The 19529-nt window shown below is 41.7% G+C and overlaps 1 protein-coding gene across 1 annotated transcript; it reads right to left on the bottom strand.

The window, feature by feature from the left end:
* Positions 1-795: 795 nt before the first annotated feature.
* Positions 796-18687, bottom strand: fbxl4 (F-box and leucine-rich repeat protein 4). Its single transcript, XM_071521884.1, has 9 exons — positions 18591-18687; positions 15614-16253; positions 13696-14032; positions 11330-11574; positions 10163-10376; positions 7744-7815; positions 6477-6601; positions 5269-5456; positions 796-4610 (listed from the first exon to the last, which is right to left on the bottom strand). The coding sequence occupies exons 2-9, from the start codon at positions 16108-16110 to the stop codon at positions 4447-4449; spliced, it is 1842 nt and encodes a 613-aa protein (XP_071377985.1). The 5' UTR covers positions 16111-16253; positions 18591-18687; the 3' UTR covers positions 796-4446.
* Positions 18688-19529: the final 842 nt, after the last annotated feature.

The raw sequence follows: 19529 nt of genomic DNA, 5'->3' as shown, positions 1-19529 counted from the left end.
TTGTGCCATCCCTCTAACCCTTCCCTTGTTTACATTTTAATGTTGGATTTATTATTCAGGGACAATATTTCCATCAATATATTTCCCCTGCAGATTCATCAAGCTTTGTCTGTAAGCTCTTGAAAGACAAATAAAAAGCTGAACTAATTGCTGTGGATCCCCCCTGGATATATCAGCCTCATAGAGGAGCATGACAGCAAGAAATCAAGCCGTAGCATAGAGCGGAAAGCCTCCATGAATCACGTTTGCGGCGGTGCTCGTACGCACAGCAGCGGCGGTTGTGTTGGTGGCTGAGGAGTAATCATTGGGGAGGCAGTCCAAATTAATACTTCAGCCGAGGCCGCCTCGTTCTCCGTCATTAGGGCACATTACAGGGCCACAATATACATCATTAAACCAGGCATAAACAATTCATTAAAAGGCCGTTAAGAAGACAAGCTAATGTCACTTCTCCCTGTGGTATTAATAGACTGTAAAATGGCAGAGGGTTAAGGCAAAAGGGATAATTCCACCACTACTACCCAGTCAGTCATCCTGACTAATGGGTTTGCTAGTTGTTGTAGAATCATGAGACGGCCTTTCCCTTCTCCCAATCACACTGACATGACTCTGTACTTATGGAGCTTCAGCATGATACAGTAACACAATTTACATTTATTCTGTCAGTAGTGGCATACTGTTCACTGAAGAATCAAGGGAGATGGAATATCAGCATATAAAGCAATTCTAGCAGGATGGGATGAAGAGTATAAGGATTAAAGGAGCCACACAGACACAAAGCCTACTGTATCAGTCATCAGCCTTCAGTTTATTTAAAATCTGGTGAAATTAAAGCACCCAGTTTCGTCATATCAGAGGCACAACCTTTTGACGCAACAGTGGCTATCTTCTCACAGAGCAATGGGAGCTATCTCACTTCAGAGGTTTCGCACTGCAGCACAGGGAGCATCACTGGATATCCTACAAATGGCACAAAGGTTGATCACACATCCAGAGCAGGATAAGAAAGAAAGCACATTCACTACAGAATAGCAGGCAAAAATGAATCACCCCACTGACTTAAAGTAGGGAATCAATAGAAAGAAAAATATTGGAAAGTATTAAATCAAATTGCTCCGTTGGTCAAATAGTGACCAAGTAGATTTCTATAACCACTAGAGAATGTTGATGGGAAACTTTAATTAGTTTGCCTTACCAAATAAATGTACGCTTCCTGTAAGATGCTGTACACATTATACATTGTCAACAAGTATTTTAATTTTGTTGCAATAGTCATTTGATAAATAATAATCTCAAAATATCCTTGAAATCAATCCCTGGATTTGAATGAACCATGCTAACTGAGATGTGATGTAAGCACATCCTGGCTTCCACTCAACCAGTTATATCAGATGAATGTGATTTCTTTCAGCTTCAACTACTTAAATTCCACTCACTGACCTAATGTTTACATCATTTGAAAGGGAGGGCTGGTGTATCCACACATCAGTGTCATACTGTTACCACACCCCATCACCATAAAATTAAAATTAAATAGAGATGAGACTGAAAACAAATGGCTTTAAAAATACTAAAGGCAGACTTCAACATAAATGCAACTTTAAGGATAATGTATTGGAGGGACATTTCTGTCAGAGAGGGTAATATAAATAAATATTATTTTGCATATTAATTAACATGGCTGATACATATGGCATATAAACTGGTCAAATATAGTCGTGGTACTGAAGACCAAGTTTCTGCTTATTACTTTGGTTGAAGGGCATGAAAGCAAAGCACCTCACTACAATCAATAACACAGGGACAACACACCACATTCAGTCATGGGTATAAGGCACAAATATACTTCACATACTAACTAGCATGTGCTCAAAAGGAAAATTCAAGTTTTTGCGAAAAGGAAATGCTTTTCAAGCACTTCCGCCACACTGCAAATGTGGCTTAATATATTACAAAATCAATAAATAATAATTAATAACAGCAATACATATTTCCACAATCATACAATTACTGTAATATTCAACACCAAATAAGCAAAATTATTTTTTTTCTTTCTGTCACATCAGTGCTAAGTGATCATTTGTGTCATCTGTGATGGATTTTGTACTGACGGCAGTGAAACTCAAACCTGACTCAGTCTAACGCTGCTCTTCGTAAAGACTTCTGTTCTGCTGGTTTCTGGAGAAAAATATATGTATAAAACTTAAAACCAGATGAACTAAATAACCCCTGAGTTTCAGGACAAATACTGAGGTCAGACATTTACATAGTGTGTCAAGTTAACATCCTGATCTCAGCTTAATTCACAGTACACCGCGCCATCTCCACTCAGTCATTTTGGTAGGCAAGCAATAGGTGGCTGTAGTCATACAACAACAGGTTATAGTAGCCAACAGCTCACGATCAGTGTTTATGACACAGGAAAGGCATGCGACGTCTTGACAATATTGTGGAATTGGTGGTTGACTTTCAACCTTCTACATTGTGCTTCAGACACAAGAGTGTTACATCCATATCCTAAAAGAACAGCATCCCTTATTTTCCTTAAAACCAAAGAACCCAAAGAATTACTGGGGAAATGTATGACCTGCATAACCTAAGCACTCACAACTACCACCAACTGATCTAATTACCATTCATTACCTCCACCAAGGAGTTTATGTTTTCGGTGCCGTTTGTTTGTTTGTCTGTTTGTCTGTTAGCAGGATTACGGAAAAACCACTGGCCCGATTTTCATGAAACTTCGTGGAAGGGTGTAGCATGGGCCAAGGAAGAACCAATTAAATTTTGGAGTGGATCCGGATCCGACTCACAAACAAGCAATAATAGCACAAACCTCGGCGGAGGTCTGCGCTCTCCGAGTGCCCTTCTAGTTTAACGTTGGCCTGTGAAGATTCAAATATTAAAGGCTAACCTAGAAACCTGACCTGAATTTTAGCTATATAAATGTAGGATAAGATGTTTGAAATAATTGCTCACATAACCAAAAAAAAACTATCTATGAAACAGTCGTTTAATTTCAAGTAACGCACTTGAAAACATTTTTTTTTTAGGCTTCTGTGTTTGTGGGGGTGGAGATGGTTAACAGGCAATATTAGGGGACCATCAAATTTGCTTGGGATAACCAGTGATGGCAAAAATTAGTCTTTTTTCTGATTTCTCAATAGTACAGATTAAAACAGATAAATTGAATGTGAATAGACAAGTCGGTTCTGGCCACTTTCTCCAAACCCTAACCCAGTCCACCAAAAGAAAAGCCTCAAGTTTAATTTAGGTCTTGTATGCTTGCCTTGAAGGCACCCATGCACAACGGACTGTAAGGCCAGGAACACAAATAATGCATTGAATGTGTTACTCCCCAAAGGAAGTTCTTTCATTTCAAATGAGAGAATCAATCTGTTGCAGATTGAATGTGCTGATTTTTTTTTCTACTTATGCATTGATGATAACTGTGTAAACTAAAATGAATGTTGTTTCAATGCAAGGAAAGCTTATGTTGTGTTTCATCTCAACATGTGATCCTTGTGGAGAATTCTGTACTCAATTTGCACCAACACAAATTAATTTCAGGTTAAGCATGATCTTGGTGTAAAGGTTCAAATTGCAGCTCCTACCATTGTCTACAGCACTTCATGAGAAACAAGGCTCCCCTTCCTTGTTTTCTTAATTTTGTTTCCATTCTCAAAAGTTCCCGACACCCTCCCACACTACAGGAAGATGTAGATTTTCTTGTGATGAAATCAAACTGGTTTGATCTTACTGGATGTCTTAAGGATGGCTCAACAACTCAGAGCCCTGATTGCATCACTGACCCTCTCGCATTAAAACAACAACCTGTTACCGTTGTAATCTGAGAAGGCACTGACCAAGGCTCTGACCTGTAATTATGTTACCAGCCACCAACATTAGTCTGCAACTGCCAAATTACAGGTTTTCTAGCAGAGTTTACGACAAGGGTATGCTTTCACACTTTCCTGTCTCTTTTCACTGTACTAACAAGATGCTCAAGAAGGGAGGACTGCCCACAAACATTTTCTCATGACACTTTGCCTTGTGTTCAATACCAAGGCATGTTTCTTAGATTTGTGTTGCTTGGCAATAAATAGGTGGCGATTCAGATTCTGGGGGAATCTAGCAGCTTTACAGCCATGACCCTGATTTCAACAAGTGTCAAAAAAACAAGAAAATTCTGTCACATTCAGCAGTCCTGTGACTGGGAGTTTCTAGTTGTTTGTGTTCCACTGATTTCCACCTCACCCAGTCCAACTATCGCTCAAAAAAGATCTTGTCTCTGATACTGACATAAGCAGGTCTGCAATCTCCTCCAGCATCGGATCCATCTCTCATTCCCTTTCGGGCAGTGTCTGCTGCTGGCGAGCACCCAGCTCCCCTGTGTGAGTTCCTTTGGGCAGTGGGAAATGGGGTGGCGGTGGGTGGGTGGGGGTGTCACTGGGTGAAGCTCTTCTTGATGGCCACGTTGGGGAAGAGGGCGGAGAGCTCCTGGACGACCCGGGTGTCTATCTGGGAGCAGAAGGAGACGTCCAGGAGGAGAAGCTTTGGACACGACTGGAGGAGTTTCTTCAGGGAGGCGGCGCTCACCATCCGCGTTCCTGTCCATCAGTTCAGTCACAAGTGGAAGAAAACAGATAATGTGATTTTACTGATGTGATAACAATGGACAGCTTTGTCCTATAAAACTTTTAAAAAACCCTAAGTCACACAAACAAAATGTGAGCAAGAAGAAGAAAATGATGTGACTGCAGAATCAGAATAACTCAACATTTCGATGGATGTCTCAAGACCAACATAGACAATGGAGACTCTGGGTCAATGATTATTTTGTTATCAATTAAAGAGAATAATCTGTCAATTATTTTATTGAGTAATTGATTAATTTCAAATAAAAGTCTTTTGCAACTGAAAATTTCTAAATAAATTAAATATGAAATTTCCTGTGGAGTATGTCATTACAACCAAACATTTACAACTAAGGCATATTATGAACAGACTGAGTCCAAACCCAAATAACGCACTGCTTTATGGTTATCATCAGCTCAATCACATCTCAATTTCCTTGTGTCTCCACTGAATTAGGAAAATCAGCTTTTAGTTTTTATGCTCCATATACATGGAATAAGCTACAATGCGAGTTAAAATTGTCCTGTCTTATTACATTTAGACAGTTCAAATCTATGTTTGAGATTGGGCTAACCGCAGTCATGGCCAATAAAACAAGGCATCAATTATGAATATGCCAAATTTATGTACCCAGTATGTCGAGGTGCTGCAGTGAGGGGCAGTTGGCTGCCAGCTCCTCCACGTCCGAGTCGCAGACGGTGCGGTTGGCGGTGAGGAAGAGCTTGCGGAGGCGCGGCAGGTTGCGGGCGAGGTGCTGGAAACATCCGGAGCTGCTCTGCAGTGTGGGACACCAGCCCAGGTCCAGCTCCTCCAGCATCCTGAACAACCACACAGAGATTGGGAAAATCGGGGTGATCTGGTTCACACTTCTTTCCACAAAGAAGCACTTGTTGACGAACTCAGTCACCCAATCATGGACAATAGATGAGCTACATTTTGTCTCTCACTTGCTGTCACAGACTAGAGCTTTGGCTCTGTGGTCTGTAACTCTGCGACAGAATTGTTTATGCTTACAGATATTGATTTAACTTCAAAAGATACGGGAGGTACGTTTTAGGGTGGACTTTAGCTTTAAAGGTGCTATGTATAGCATTTTAACATTGAAAGATCATAACCACATTAATTTTGACACATTGGTATAATTATCAAAGACAAGGGAGACCATAGCAAATAAGATTGGCAGCCTCTACAATGCTGTTTACATGTGAGGGAAATTGCTGCTAAGCTAAAGTTTTCAGCATTTCTGGCAATGGCAGACGATGGAAGGGGTGAAAGGCTGATGGAAAAATCACTTCCAACATGTTTATCCTCTTCAGTAAAACCAAACATACCATGGAGGGGGAGGGGGAACAAGTAGCAACATCCTCTTGAGAAAGGAAACAAAGGGGTTTATGGGAAATGTGGTCTTCCGTTTGAGAAACACTAGCACAAACAATACCAATGGCATGAGATAGAGGCTACCAATCGTTGCAACCATGGTATTATTTGATTATGGTAATTTTACCAAGATATCACACTTAGTTTGACAATGATATATAGATGTTTAAAAATGCTACACATGGCAACTTAAAATATCTCCTTCCTTAGTCAAAGAATTGGTCAGAATTGGTCCCTTGCTGGCACTTGTGTAGCCTTGTGTGATACCAGATGTGTTCTAAGGTCTTGTTGATCTACCTACCATGACACCCTCATAAAGGCATGCAGCCAAAACATGTTGGTGAACTACTGAGAATAACAGTGCGTTTTTCATAATCTTTCTATAGTCTCATCATTGGAAAATTTGCACCTTTTTTGGGTAAGTGTTCTCGTAGCGAGTTTAACCAGTTGGTGTAGCCGACCTGCAGCCGGAGGCCAGTTCGGCTAGGCCTCGTTCTGTCAGGTTCCTGCAGCGCCACAGATCCACAGAGCAGAGAGAGCGGCAGCGGGCGCTCAGCATACTGGCCACAACGTCATAGTCCTCAATCTGCAGGGGGAGAGGGAGGCTGCAGTCAGGATGTCACACAGGACTGAGAAAATTATGCTGAGAAGGAATGAGTGAGTGAGTGAGTGAGTGAGTGAGTGAGTGAGTGAGTGAGTGACAAAAATAAAATTAGTTGCATTTCCATCAGCTGGTTTGAGGCAAATACACCGCCTTCCTGAACGGAGAACGAAGCTATGACTGAAAATATTTTTTTGACAGAAAATTTTACAGAAATTTCCCATTTCCATTCATCCTTTCTAGATTGCATCAAGATTCCATCACTTGGATGGAAGTGATTGAACTAGTGAGCTAGTGACTAGTAGGTGGTGGTTAGTCAAGGATTGGATGAGCAAGCAAATCAGTGATTAAGTGAGTCAGTGAGTGAGGAAACACTGTATGTGTTGAATCTTTAAACATTCGTTTTCAAAATGTACAAAAAAGACAAGACGCTGTCTAATATCCTGCCATAATCACCATGATACATTAAATATAACCAGTTATATTAATTAGGTCATTAATTAAGCTAATTAATGCATTAATTAGCAGATATTTATAATGTTGACATACTTGTCTTCACATAACAAATGTACAGTATTAAAACGAGCTCTGTGTGTTAAAGCATTAAGAAATTATAGTAGTTTCATGAAAATCAGTTTTACTTCATTAATATGCAAATGTATGATGCAAGGTGCTCCAAAATCTAGTCAGATCATCTACTCTATAGGGGGAACCTGTGGTGTAAGTATGAAGTTTCTATGATCTATTGTTATTGAATTAAGAATGTATCTACACACAGACAGACAGACATCACCATGACAACATTATGTTAATAAGCATGTATCAAATCATAGTAGTATACATGCCTAGTAAGAAGTTAAATAGCCCAACTTCATTATTTCTGTCAAGTGAGACATCCAATGGTATGCCAATTTTGTTGGGCCTAGTCTATTTACACCCAACCTGTTTTTGTTGTGTTCTTTTTACTGTTAGCAGTGCAAATATTGCCATACAACTCTTGTCTTTGCCATCTTTTGGACAACCTTTTCTGCAACAATGAGCAAGGCCACATGGAAAGTTGTGTAGCTGACAGGCTGCACACATCTTTCTTCTAACCCTAGTGTTTTTTTGTGTGTGTGCAATCTCACCCTCACACAGCTCCCTAGGTTGAGGTGTCTCAGTTCTATGCAGAAGGTCAGGATGCTCAGAATAGCTGTTTGCTGCAGCAACAAGGAGAAAGACAAGAAAGACACAGAGTTGGAATTTCATTAACCAAATCAAACTTTTGAAAAATTCAATTTTGTTCACACAATTTTTACAATAGGGTGATGTATATGAATTTACAACTTTGTGGTCAGGACATCACAAAAAGCAGGAAACATGGAAAAACAGCAGGAAAACAGGAATCTTCACTAAAATAACTACTGTGTTGGAGCTGTGTGCCCAAAGAACAAAATCCTGAAATAAACCCCTGAAAATCTTATCTCTGAATGTAAATCTAAAGGTATACATAAACAAGTCTAGTCATGACATTCAATATACCTCCTAAGTGATTTACCTTTCATTGTACTTAAGGAAATTTAATATTGCACAACAGATTATTTTTACTTCTCCTCACAAGAGTCAAGCACGGCGAGGACAGGGACCTCTTCAGTGGCACTGCAGCTAGGATAGAGATATGGGAATTCAACACTGCAGCTGCCGACACATGTACCTCAGTGGCAGGAGAAAGTGTCAGATATGACAGTGAAAGCCTCTTGTGTTGTGTTATGTGTGTGTGTGTGTGTGTGTTTGTGTGTGTGTATGGTGCGTGCGCTTGAGGTCTGTCGCTGGCATCTTTATAAAAGCCTTTCTCCGGCGAGCTAGCTATTTAATTAGAGCAGTGACAGGGTAATGACAGCTGAGATGTCAGGGCCTCAAACAGACACACAGCTCGCTCTGTCTGCCTCGGTATAAACAACCTGCAGCACGCTGCCTGGCTCCACCGCAGAAACACTACACTCTCCCCTCTCCCTACACCGCTAGCCTGAGACATGACAAACACTGGAGAAACGCTGAGGTGCAATAAAAAAAATAAAAAAATACACAAGACAGTGGTTTTTCACGTCAGGCAGGCCTGAACCTGATCAGCTACAATACGCGTCTCTGGGACCCCTGGGTTCGGAGTTGACTCGGTTCATTACAAATGATGACAACAGAGAATTAGCCTCAGCCAGCCCACAACATGCAGCATCCAGGGGTCAAATAAGCAGCTTGTGGAGCTCCTGAGCCCTGCGTTAACACAAATCCATGAGCATTCACATGTAACAGGGTTTCTGCCACTTGCATTAAGCTAAATTTAAGACTTAAGACCAATTTAATGGTAGTTGGAATGAAATATAAATATAAACACCCACTGAAATAAATGTGAAAATGAAAACAACTGTACAAACTATCAGAATATTGTTAAGTTGTGTGTGACTGGGCTGAGTTATGACTAGAAAATCAGCACACCAAGACAACATTTTTTAAGACCTTTAAATTTGATTTTGTTACATATAAGACTTGCTTGCTATATTTAACTGTACTCAAGACCTTGTAAGGCCCTGAGTTGAGAGAGTGTAATTTAAGACCAGGCTTCACAGCGTGGCCTTGATGTAAATTCCATGACTTTCCATAACTAAGTTGCAGCATATCCAAGAGCTATTCCCTTATTCCCTTCCTGAGTTGTTAATGCGGTTTTTGTAAAGTCGTGAACAGTCTGGTTTCCATTGCAGTTGGACTAAAAACCACCACTGTTGTAAAATACATTCTCCTATATTCCTGTACAGTGACCCATGTGTAAAATTCCCGGATATTCCCTGACTTCCCCAGAGAATTTATTAAATTCCCTGACTTTTTCCCTGTCTGGAAAACACTCTCAATATTCCACGATATTCCAGAAATTCAATGACCAGTGGAAACCCTGCAAAATATTTTAAGACTTTTCCAGAACCGGCAGACCCCCTACTATAACTGCCAAGTGTGACATCTCCTCTATACTAGCTAATACTGGCAAAATGGGTGGAAAAATAAGGAAATGTAGCCTTGTGTAGGCCTGAAACTAAGACTTATTTTCATTATCGATTAATCTATTTTATTTTTTTTTTTCGATTAATCATGTAGCCTAAAATGACAAAAACTAATGGCAAATGCCCATGTCTTAAAATTGTTAACTTAGTCTGACCAGCCACCAAAGTATTCATTTTATAATGACATGAAACAGAGAAAGGCAAGCAAATCTTAGCATTTGTGAAGCTGTAACCAGCAAATGTATGGTATTACTTAATAAATTACTAAAACGATTAATCGATTAATTTTCTTTGGTCAATGGACGAATCAACTAATCGTTACAGCACTAGCCTTGTATTTCTAAAGGTAACTATGCAGCCCCTATATTACAAACAGCCAGGACAAGCATTTGAGACACAAACAAGGATATCATCAGCTGAGCAACTGCTCTGCTCTCTCAATCAATCCATCCAAAGTCCACAGGCAAAAATGTCATTCCGATCTGGGTTTCCTAGATACGCTGTTGACCATGCCTACCTCTATCTTGGTACGGTAGAGCACCAGCCTGCGGAGGCGTGTTAGTTTTGAGATGTGTGTGAAGGCCTGCGGGTGGAGCCGGTCGCAGGAGGACAGGTTGAGCTCCTGAAGCCCCGGACAAGTCTGGGAGACGACCTCCAGACAGGCCTCGGACAGGAAGTGGCAGCACGACAGCTCCAGACAAACCAGGCTGAGGCCACAGGCTTTCATGAAGCTGAAGAGGCGAATGACAGGAGATGAAGAGAGAGAGAGAGAGAGAGAGAGAGAGAGAGAGAGAGAGAGAGAGAGAGAGACAGAGAGAGAGAGAGACAGAGAGAGAGAGAGAAAACGCAAGAATAAATACATCTCACCATCAGCAACCTCCTACTCCATCTGCCTCTGTGTCTTTCTTATGTACTTCTATGAAAAGTAACAGATATCAAAATGCGCCGGCCCTTATAAATACTTGACTGATGTTCACGCATTTTTTCATGCTCTCATACTTTATAATTTGTTATATATTGCATATATTTCTATTGTCATTTATTTTGTTACTGCATACATTCTAAGATTTTTCATATGAAACATAGTTTTCCTAATTTCCATTCATGCTCTACTACTGTCACCCTGGCCTTGTATATATGCTGTAAATTTAATTTAAAAAAATGTTTTCATATAACTTTACTTAATATTTTTTCTTGTTGAAATTGTTGACCTCAAATTCCTTTATTCTTATTTGTATCTTATTTATCTTTACTGTAACCTGTTATCTGCTCCTGCAACAACCCAATTTCCTCTATTTTCTTCCTACAGTTTCATCTAACCATCTAATCTATTCCCCAAACAGTGATATTGATATGATAGCGCTGTGAAATTGATTGGTTCAAAAGTAAAACAAGGCAACACAAAACATGTCGCCCCAACAAATAATGCAGTCCTCCTCTGGGCCAATCAGCAACAAATATATCACCTTGAAGTTTGGTTAAAATCTGATCCGCAGTGTCTGAGATATCATGCTTAAAATGGATGGACAAACAAACAAAACAAACAGACACCAATTCATAGTCCCTCCCTCCCCCTATTTCACCGCAGGGGGACAACAAAAACACCATGAATGGTTGTGCTATCTACCAGTTTTACAAGGTCATTTCCCTGTTTCTAGTGCTTGTGGTGTGCTGTCAGTCTGACCTGCTGAAGCCGGTCAGGGTGAGAGCCCCGCGGTTGCCGGTCCAGGACAGGTTGAGCCTCTGGAGGAGGGTGCAGCGGCTCTGCAGGTGCCCCAGGGAGGCGTCACTCAGCCGGGCCCAGTAGGGCTGCAGACTCAGCTGGGTGTACTGCAGCGGGTCGCAGCAGTGCTGGTGCAACAGCTTACAGCTCTGGGCCAGACGGCAGAGGTCTGGCAGGGTCAGGTGGCTCAGGATCAGCTGGATCAGCTGTGGAAGGAAGACGGGGTGATGGTGGGGCAGGGGGCAGGAGAGGAGACAGGAAAGGATGAGACATGGGAGGAGAGGAAAAGGTAAGAAGGGAGAAAAGAGGAAACAACAGATGAGACAAGAGAGGACAACACATACATAGGGTAGATTTGATGAGTAGAGGAGAGCATAGTAGAGTAGAGCACAGGAGAGCAGAGAATAGTAGAAAACAGTAGACCAGAGTAGAGACCAGTAGAGAACAGTAGAGGATAGTAGAGACCAGTAGAGGAGAGTAGAGAACAGTAGAGCAGAGTAGAGAACAGTAGAGCAGAGTAGAGAACAGTAGAGCAGATTAGAGAACAGTAGAGTAGAGAACAGTAGAGTAGAGAACAGTAGAGCAGTGTAGAGAACAGTAGAGGAGAGAACAGTAGAGCAGTGTAGAGAACAGTAATGAACAGTAGAGCAGGGTAGAGAACAGTAGAGCAGAGTACAGAACAGCAGAGCACAGTAGAGAACAGTAGAGTAGAGAACAGTAGAGCAGTCTAGAGAACAGTAGAGGAGAGAACAGTAGAGCAGAGTAGAGAACAGTAATGAACAGTAGAGCAGGGTAGAGAACAGTAGAGCAGAGTACAGAACAGTAGAGCACAGTAGAGAACAGTAATGAACAGTAGAGCAGGGTAGAGAACAGTAGAGGAGAGTAGAGAACAGCAGAGAACAGTAGAGCAGAGTAGAGAACAGTAATGAACAGTAGAGCAGAGAACAGTAGAGGAGAGTAGAGAACAGTAGAGAACAGTAATGAACAGTAGAGCAGAGTAGAGAACAAATCAGTGTGGAGGTGAGTTGGCTTGTTTTTTCACTGTTTGTGTGCCTCAGAAAGTGTGTGTGTGTGTGTACGTGTGTGTGTGTGTATACATGCGTGTGTGTGTGTGTGTGTGCTGCGGTGAATTAACAATACACAATGTTGAAGCGGGTATCAGCTGACAGATAATAGCTATATTGTGTTTCTGAAACAAAAACACACGGCGGTTGTGAAGACTGCCGTTAATGGCAGCGGTTTGGAGAGGAGATAAGAGAACGAATATCAAGAGAACTGTTGGTGTTTTTAAGTTCGGCTCAGACAACATGATACGTCTTCGTGGCATGAAAATTACTCTGTTGGTGAGTACGTACAAGTTCAAATGTCAGAATGGGCCCGAGCCAGAAAGTTCATGTGTCTGTGTATGTGTGCAATACCGTTAAACACAGTGAACATATACAGTTATTTAGACACAGTGTACATATACATTTAAAGACAGTATACACTCATACAGTGCACATATGATTTTAGGGCTGGGTATTGTCAAGGACCTCATAGTACGAATCCATATTGAGAGTGAGACTATGGATCATGATATGATTCGATACTTTGCACTGTATCGATATTATCAATACAGGATATATGAATGAAATTTGCAGTGAATTTATACAAACTATTCAGAGAATCTTTTTGTGATACATGATTATCATTAACATTATTTTTATGGATTAGGGGACAAATTGAGGCAAAACTTATTTTATTATTTCCAGTCAGCTTTGTTAGGCAAATTCAATGTAAACAATGCAGAATTCTACTTGCTGCAGTGCACTGAAATAACTTGTAATAACATGTTCACATACACAGTGAAAATGCACAACTCTTTGTGAGTTGAACTTAAGTATTCACACCAGTATTTAGATTTAGCAACAGGCTGTCTGAAAACAATCGAGTGGTGTCTAGACAACTACATCCATAAATTTAAATTTCCATAAATTTGTTGTTTTCTCATGCTATTTTAATACCAAATGCCAAAGCTTACAGATAACGTTCCTTTTGTTGAGTTCATGTTGCTTCTTTTTGTTTTCAAACCCAAAATGTGCCTAAACATCTGACTTGAGATTTACTGGCGCTGTCTTAATGGCACCTATCATTATTATTGACAAGTAGTTTGGTCAATGGAAATCTTTATAAACATAAATAAACTAAACCTGCTCTTCAGAGATTTAGTGGTGGTTAAAAGTATCAATATCATGAAAACATAACAGATTGCACTGTATTAATATATTGATTTGTTTCCACCCAGCCCTAACTGATTCAGTGTACATGTATGTAAGTTTTATTATTACCTCGTAGGGCAGTTTGTCAAAATAGCCGTTTCCTGTGTTCTGGTGCTTGCCGTCCCCTCCTTGTCTGAATGGACCTCCCACATCCGACAGCTCCTCCTCGCTGTCACTCAGGTCACTGATGTCGATGATGGGCATCTTGTAGAGGGCCAGGATGGGCCTCTCTCTCACCCCGCGCAGGATGACGGCGTCCAGCTCAGTGTAGTACTGCAGCAAAGAGCTGTTGACCTCCAGACGCAGCAGGTTGGTGGGGAAGCTCAGCTGCTTGATGCTGGGGGAGAACTGGCGTGCCTGGGGGGTCAGGACCTTGGTGGGTTCCCCTGACCACAGCACCTCCCACCTGGACAAAAGGGGAGGAGAGAGTGCATGTAACACGTGCATCGCAAAGCAATGCATCTGCAAAGGTAAATGATCCTTTCATTTGAAAGGAATGTAGTTCCACTGAACAGCATTTGACATATTAAATTTGATTGAGGTAGTAGATCTGATATAACCATCCCTTATGCTGGTCAGCTAGGGTAAGTGCCTATGTAGAAACCTAGCTAAAATGTTAGAAGGAGTGAAGGGTGAGAGAGAACAGGTATGTCAAGGGGTTATCAAGTGGGAACCTTCCATCACAGATGTTTTTTTTTAAAATAGGCCCAGAACACCTCCAGAAGGACCAACAGTAAATTCTGGCATCCCAGAACCACCTCCCACCAGGCCCGCACTCAGCATCCATCAGACTTCATCTATATTACTCTACACTGGCACTGCACCTACAAGGTTATATACAGCTCACAACATCTCACCACACTCACAATCAATCTGGACAGCAAACCCTGAGTTTTCACCCTCACTGTTCAGCCTCGGCTGCTGCCTCAGTGCATCTAGACTTCTTCAATATGCCTCATGTGCGGCAACATCCCACGGCACAGTGAGCTATATAAAGAAAAACAGCTTAGTGTCGGACAACAATACTAGGCCAGGTCTTAGGCTGGTGCTAAGTTACTGGCCTTTATCAGGCACTGCCAGGTACTTAAACACATGGCCTTGGAAGAACAAATTTTGCATCCTGACAGAATGTGTCTAAGCATTGTTGTGTCTGAACATAGAGGACATGTGGGGTTTTCACTGAGGTTTTGAGGTGTTGGCAGCACATCATAGGTTGCTCCAATATGAATCTCTAGATGTCTCCATATTTCATGGCTCTTTCCAATTGAGCTAGTTCCTCTCTACACTTTCCTAGTGCATCCATCGGTCCTGCTTAGCTTGAGAAACTGCTTTGGTACACTGCTTCCTCCTGATGTATTTGCTCTACTACTCATTTCCTCCTTGCTAGGAGTGATGTTTTGTTCTATAGAGGTTTGCTTGTGCCAAAACAAAAGGTCTCCAAAACCCCGTTTCACTACAAAATCCTCAAAATGACAACTGACCTTGTTTTTTTCTTACATTTGCAAGAGCAGGGGCTACACTTCTTTCTGTTCCCTCTTTAGACTCTTGTCACATCAACTTCAGCCTTACATTTCAGCCTTTGAATTTCTCTGTTACGCTAGAGGAAACTTGAGTGCCTCCTTACCACAGAGTGCTACACTGCTAAGACATTGTGGGGCTTGAAGTCATTTCCTAATGTAATCATTAATGTTATTTATAGAGCACTTTTCAACACAGTGTGACAAAGTGCTTTACAAACAATGAAACAATTCTAAATGGAAGCCAAAATGATAAACAATACAAATACCTGGCATGACTTGGAAAGAGGGTTATAAGAAATAAACAAATGCAACAAGTGATTTAAAGGATGGCTCTAAAACTGCCATCCTGGGTTCCTCAGGGTATTCCACAGCCTCGAGGCCAGCTAAGGCCTTGTTAAAGCGAATACTGTGCTTACTGGCTGGAACTGCGTGGTTCCCTTAGACTAGACAGATGCCTTTGTCTTTACCTGACATCAGTAGGTGGGTTCTGGGAGAAGGGGTTGAGGGAGCAGGCCAGGATCTGGACGATGGCCCCGGGGTAGTAGGTCTCCAGCACCTCCACCGCCGTGGGGTAGACGGGCTCCTCGAAGGCCAGCTCAATATAATCCTGGCTGTGGAAGCCTTTAGGTGTGCGGCGGAAAGGCGGCGGGGCGCTGGCACACTGTTCCCACCAGGTCCCGTAAGCTCTGAACACAGCAGTCTGGGTGAAGTCCCCGGAGCTGGGGTAGACATTGGGCACCCCGGCCAGGTTCCACATGGTGTAGGACATGCTGTTCTCGCTGCCGTAGTGGGAGCTGAAGTCCAGAACCTCCTTGGCATACTGCTTCACCTCCACGCTGACCGGCAGAACCGCCCGCTGGCCGGACTCCACGGCCCGCCGACTGGTCAGCGCCTCGCCGCGAGTCCCGCTCCTGGAGCGTCGCCGCAGACAGATATAGTAAAACATGCTCAGCAGGGTTAGCATAGGGAACTCTGGGGCTGAGGGGGGCAGAGGGGGGAAAGGGGGGCTAGAAGGAGGAAGAGAGCAGCCCCCACCTACTGGAAGCACGCTGGCTCAAGGGTCGGAGGCTACAAAGCGCAGGCTAGAGGCCCAGCTGCATGCATGACCTGTAGGTTAGACAAGAGACAAACACATACAAGAGTGAGAACAGCAAGACGGCAAGATCTGAGATGCTTCAGAGTCAGACTCCTGCTGGGTCCTCATAAAAGCTAGAAAATTCTGTATCCTTTTACCTGTCTTTGCTATTTCATAAAAACAGATTAAAAGGGAACAATATAATATGAAGGACAGTGCTTCATTTTAAGAGAACATCATGGAAGACTCTTTGGATGGAGAACCTAGCCAAATTATGCCAACAAGTTTTCATAAAAAACAAAAGCAACACTATTTTTGTGAGGGGGTTCACCAGAATTTTATAAAGGACTAATCTAATACGTGTGAAGTGAATGTACATCACCAACTCCTCATCTTATCTGTATCAACTGGGCCAAGCGGCTGCTTGGTAGCCCTATCTCTAGCCATGGTGACTGTAGATATAGCTTGCATATCATAACCAATGCTACATCTAGTGTTGTGAAGGAAAACTACTTTCCCCTCAATCCCTGCAATGATATTCTTACTGCAATTTCACAACAGTTGTTTCTCAGTTGATTGGAAATGCTGACAGACTTTAATGTACTTATTTATCTTAAATTTGCAAGCTATTGTTCTCTGAAAGGGTTTCAACAGGGACTTCCAAATGAGGAGACATTAATTTGTGCCTTAATTTGCGAGGACAAAAACTTAGGGAATCTAAAGATAAATCTGTTAATATTTTAAATGGAACGTGAAACAACTGTGATGAAGGTGGGAGAGTGGTTGGTCAAGCTTATTGAGGGGCCTGCCTGCCATAGGTAAAAATACAACTTAGGAAACAAAAGTAGCATTAATGAAAATCAAGCTAATACAGCCTATCTACAGCTACTCTATCACCATTACCTAGCCTACAGTGCTGCTTGCCCATGATGGCAACAGACATATTCCTATTAAGGACCAGTCCTGATGATAACACACTGGAGGTGAGTCATGCATGGCAAAACATGGAGACATCGTTAGCATGTCAGATCCAAACCGTTAAAGTCAAACTCGACGTCAACACCCAATATCATTAAATACTCTTGAGGTTTTTAGTGACAATGCAGCATGATCTTGCATGTCTAGTGCTCCAGGACTTGTGAAAGCTATGCAGGGTCTTGGGACAATTTGAAGGACGTAACACTTTTCCAATTCATTTCACAGAGTTTGTAAAACCTCCTGGATTTAACTGATGTTACATCAGATTCAATGATTACCTATAATGTAGATAAGAATACACATGCAAAATAGCTAGGCCTCATACAGACACCATACATCCCTTTCATTGAATTTGCATTGGGAATCATAAAGGATAGCTTCCTTGTTCAGAGAAAATCCAACTACTGTGCTGTCTCCAAATCACAAAGATTGACGGCAGCTGTGTGAGAATTTGCACCTAGACTCTCTCCTGTATGAAGAAAAAAAACACACCAAACCCGACTGAAACAACTGTCAGTTTCATTTTGCCTTGCTTATCGGCGTAGGTACATAACTGGTAGAACACGACTTAACACATTTTACGATTCGTTAGGATGCATTCTTCGCTTCGGCATACATCCAACACAACAAACAGTATCTTATCTCAAAAAAACTTCAACTTCAAGAATGTCTTCACCCGTTATTCCCATAATGTTCTTCCATCAAAATACACTGTGGTGGGCGGTTTCAACCAGTGTAAACCAATTCTAAAAGTGGACATTTTATTTAAATAAGTGCAGATTGGTGAATAATTTCGTTATATGCGATCAGAAAAGGCCTTAAATCATGCTCCAACATGTAACATCTGCCAGTAACGTTAAACATGGCGTCATTAAAGTGACACATTTTGAATGGAGTTTTGGCTTGAATTATCTTCGTACCAGAGAGAAAACACATTAAGATTGACGTTAAAGCGTTCAAGACTAGTATAGCTAATCAATCATGCCGGTAATACAAGTCTTATATTGTCAAATCCCATCTCCCCTCTGTCTTTCTCCGTGGGCCGAGGACGCTCTCTAGCAAACTACCCTATAAAGTAACATTATCCAAAAAGGATCAAAGGCATTTGTATTACATAAACACGAATGTAAGCTAGCTGACATGCATGGAAAATGGTTGCTTTCTGCAGTAGGCACAAAGGTAAGCTGCCTCCTCCAGCTTGGCATCTGAACCCACTGCTGTTGTCGTTGGGTTAGCTGTTGTTAGTTAGCTAGCAATGTTAGCTAGCTAGCCTACAGAGCAGCTGAGCTGTCAAAACATCGAATTGTGATCTGACTAGTTTAGTATAGCTTAGCTGAACTAGCTTTGCAGGACTATACAATCCAGAAAGATAAAACATCAGTTAAATTTACGGTAAACGTAGGTCGATATATCCATTCATTTATATTCCGCAACCCTCTTCTTCCCATTTGTAGGATATTTCAACCACGAAACCACATTCAGGATGTTTAGCTCATGGTGCATTACTGAACTGTCGGAAAAATGGCAATTACAACTTCAGCACACATGAACAAGTCAACAAACTGGTAAATACGACCAGGAAAATAGAAGTGCCGTGTCCACAATTGATGGTAAAAGTAATGCGATCAGGTTAATAAATTCTGGCTAATAAATTAATCAAAACATCAAGCACATGCCTGATGCGGACTTTCCCCTCTTCATTGTACTGCCGCAGCACAAAACAAGCCTGTACCCCTTCATTTCGCAAGTAAAACAACAGCAGCCAAAAAATACTTTTGTTACTTGTCAGATTTGCTGTTATTTTCGTCCAAAAAGCACTTGAATGCGCGAACAAGAGCGTTTTTACGACTGCTGATCTCGGGGCTAGGAGTTACGAGGAGACATTAAAAGGCAGCATCAGTTCCGTACATCGAACTATCAACATCCGGTCAGACGCATTCTTTTTAAACCTTAGAATTATGGGAATGGTAGTTTTTATTGCTGCTATCGTTTTTTTCTGGATGGATAGATAGATAGATATTTTAATATGGTTCCCACAACCTATCTGATGGAGTGTGGACTTAAACTACTACTCGACAGTGTACAAGGTCGAACAGAATTGCCCTTGGGGTAAACTTGGATAATCCGGACTAGTCTGTGAGTCGCTACATGCTAGATAACCTTCGGTCTCAAACATCCCTATCCCTGGAATTGGTGCTTGTGGCCATTCTTTCCCTCTGCGTGACCTTAAACTCCTACTACCCCAGGAATAGAAACAAACACACTCCCACTCACAACCACACACAGTTTCCATCTGATTTCATTTTCTGAATCAGGTCTATTTTCACTTT

The sequence above is a fragment of the Centroberyx affinis genome, unplaced genomic scaffold, assembly GCF_046629955.1.
Source record: "Centroberyx affinis isolate AG114_WGS23_722 - 3 ecotype Tasmania unplaced genomic scaffold, CSIRO-AGI_Caff_v1 ptg000939l_1, whole genome shotgun sequence".
Lineage (NCBI taxonomy): Eukaryota > Metazoa > Chordata > Actinopteri > Beryciformes > Berycidae > Centroberyx > Centroberyx affinis.
Note: the sequence above shows the minus strand (reverse complement) of the source record. Positions and strands in the feature narration are given on the sequence as shown.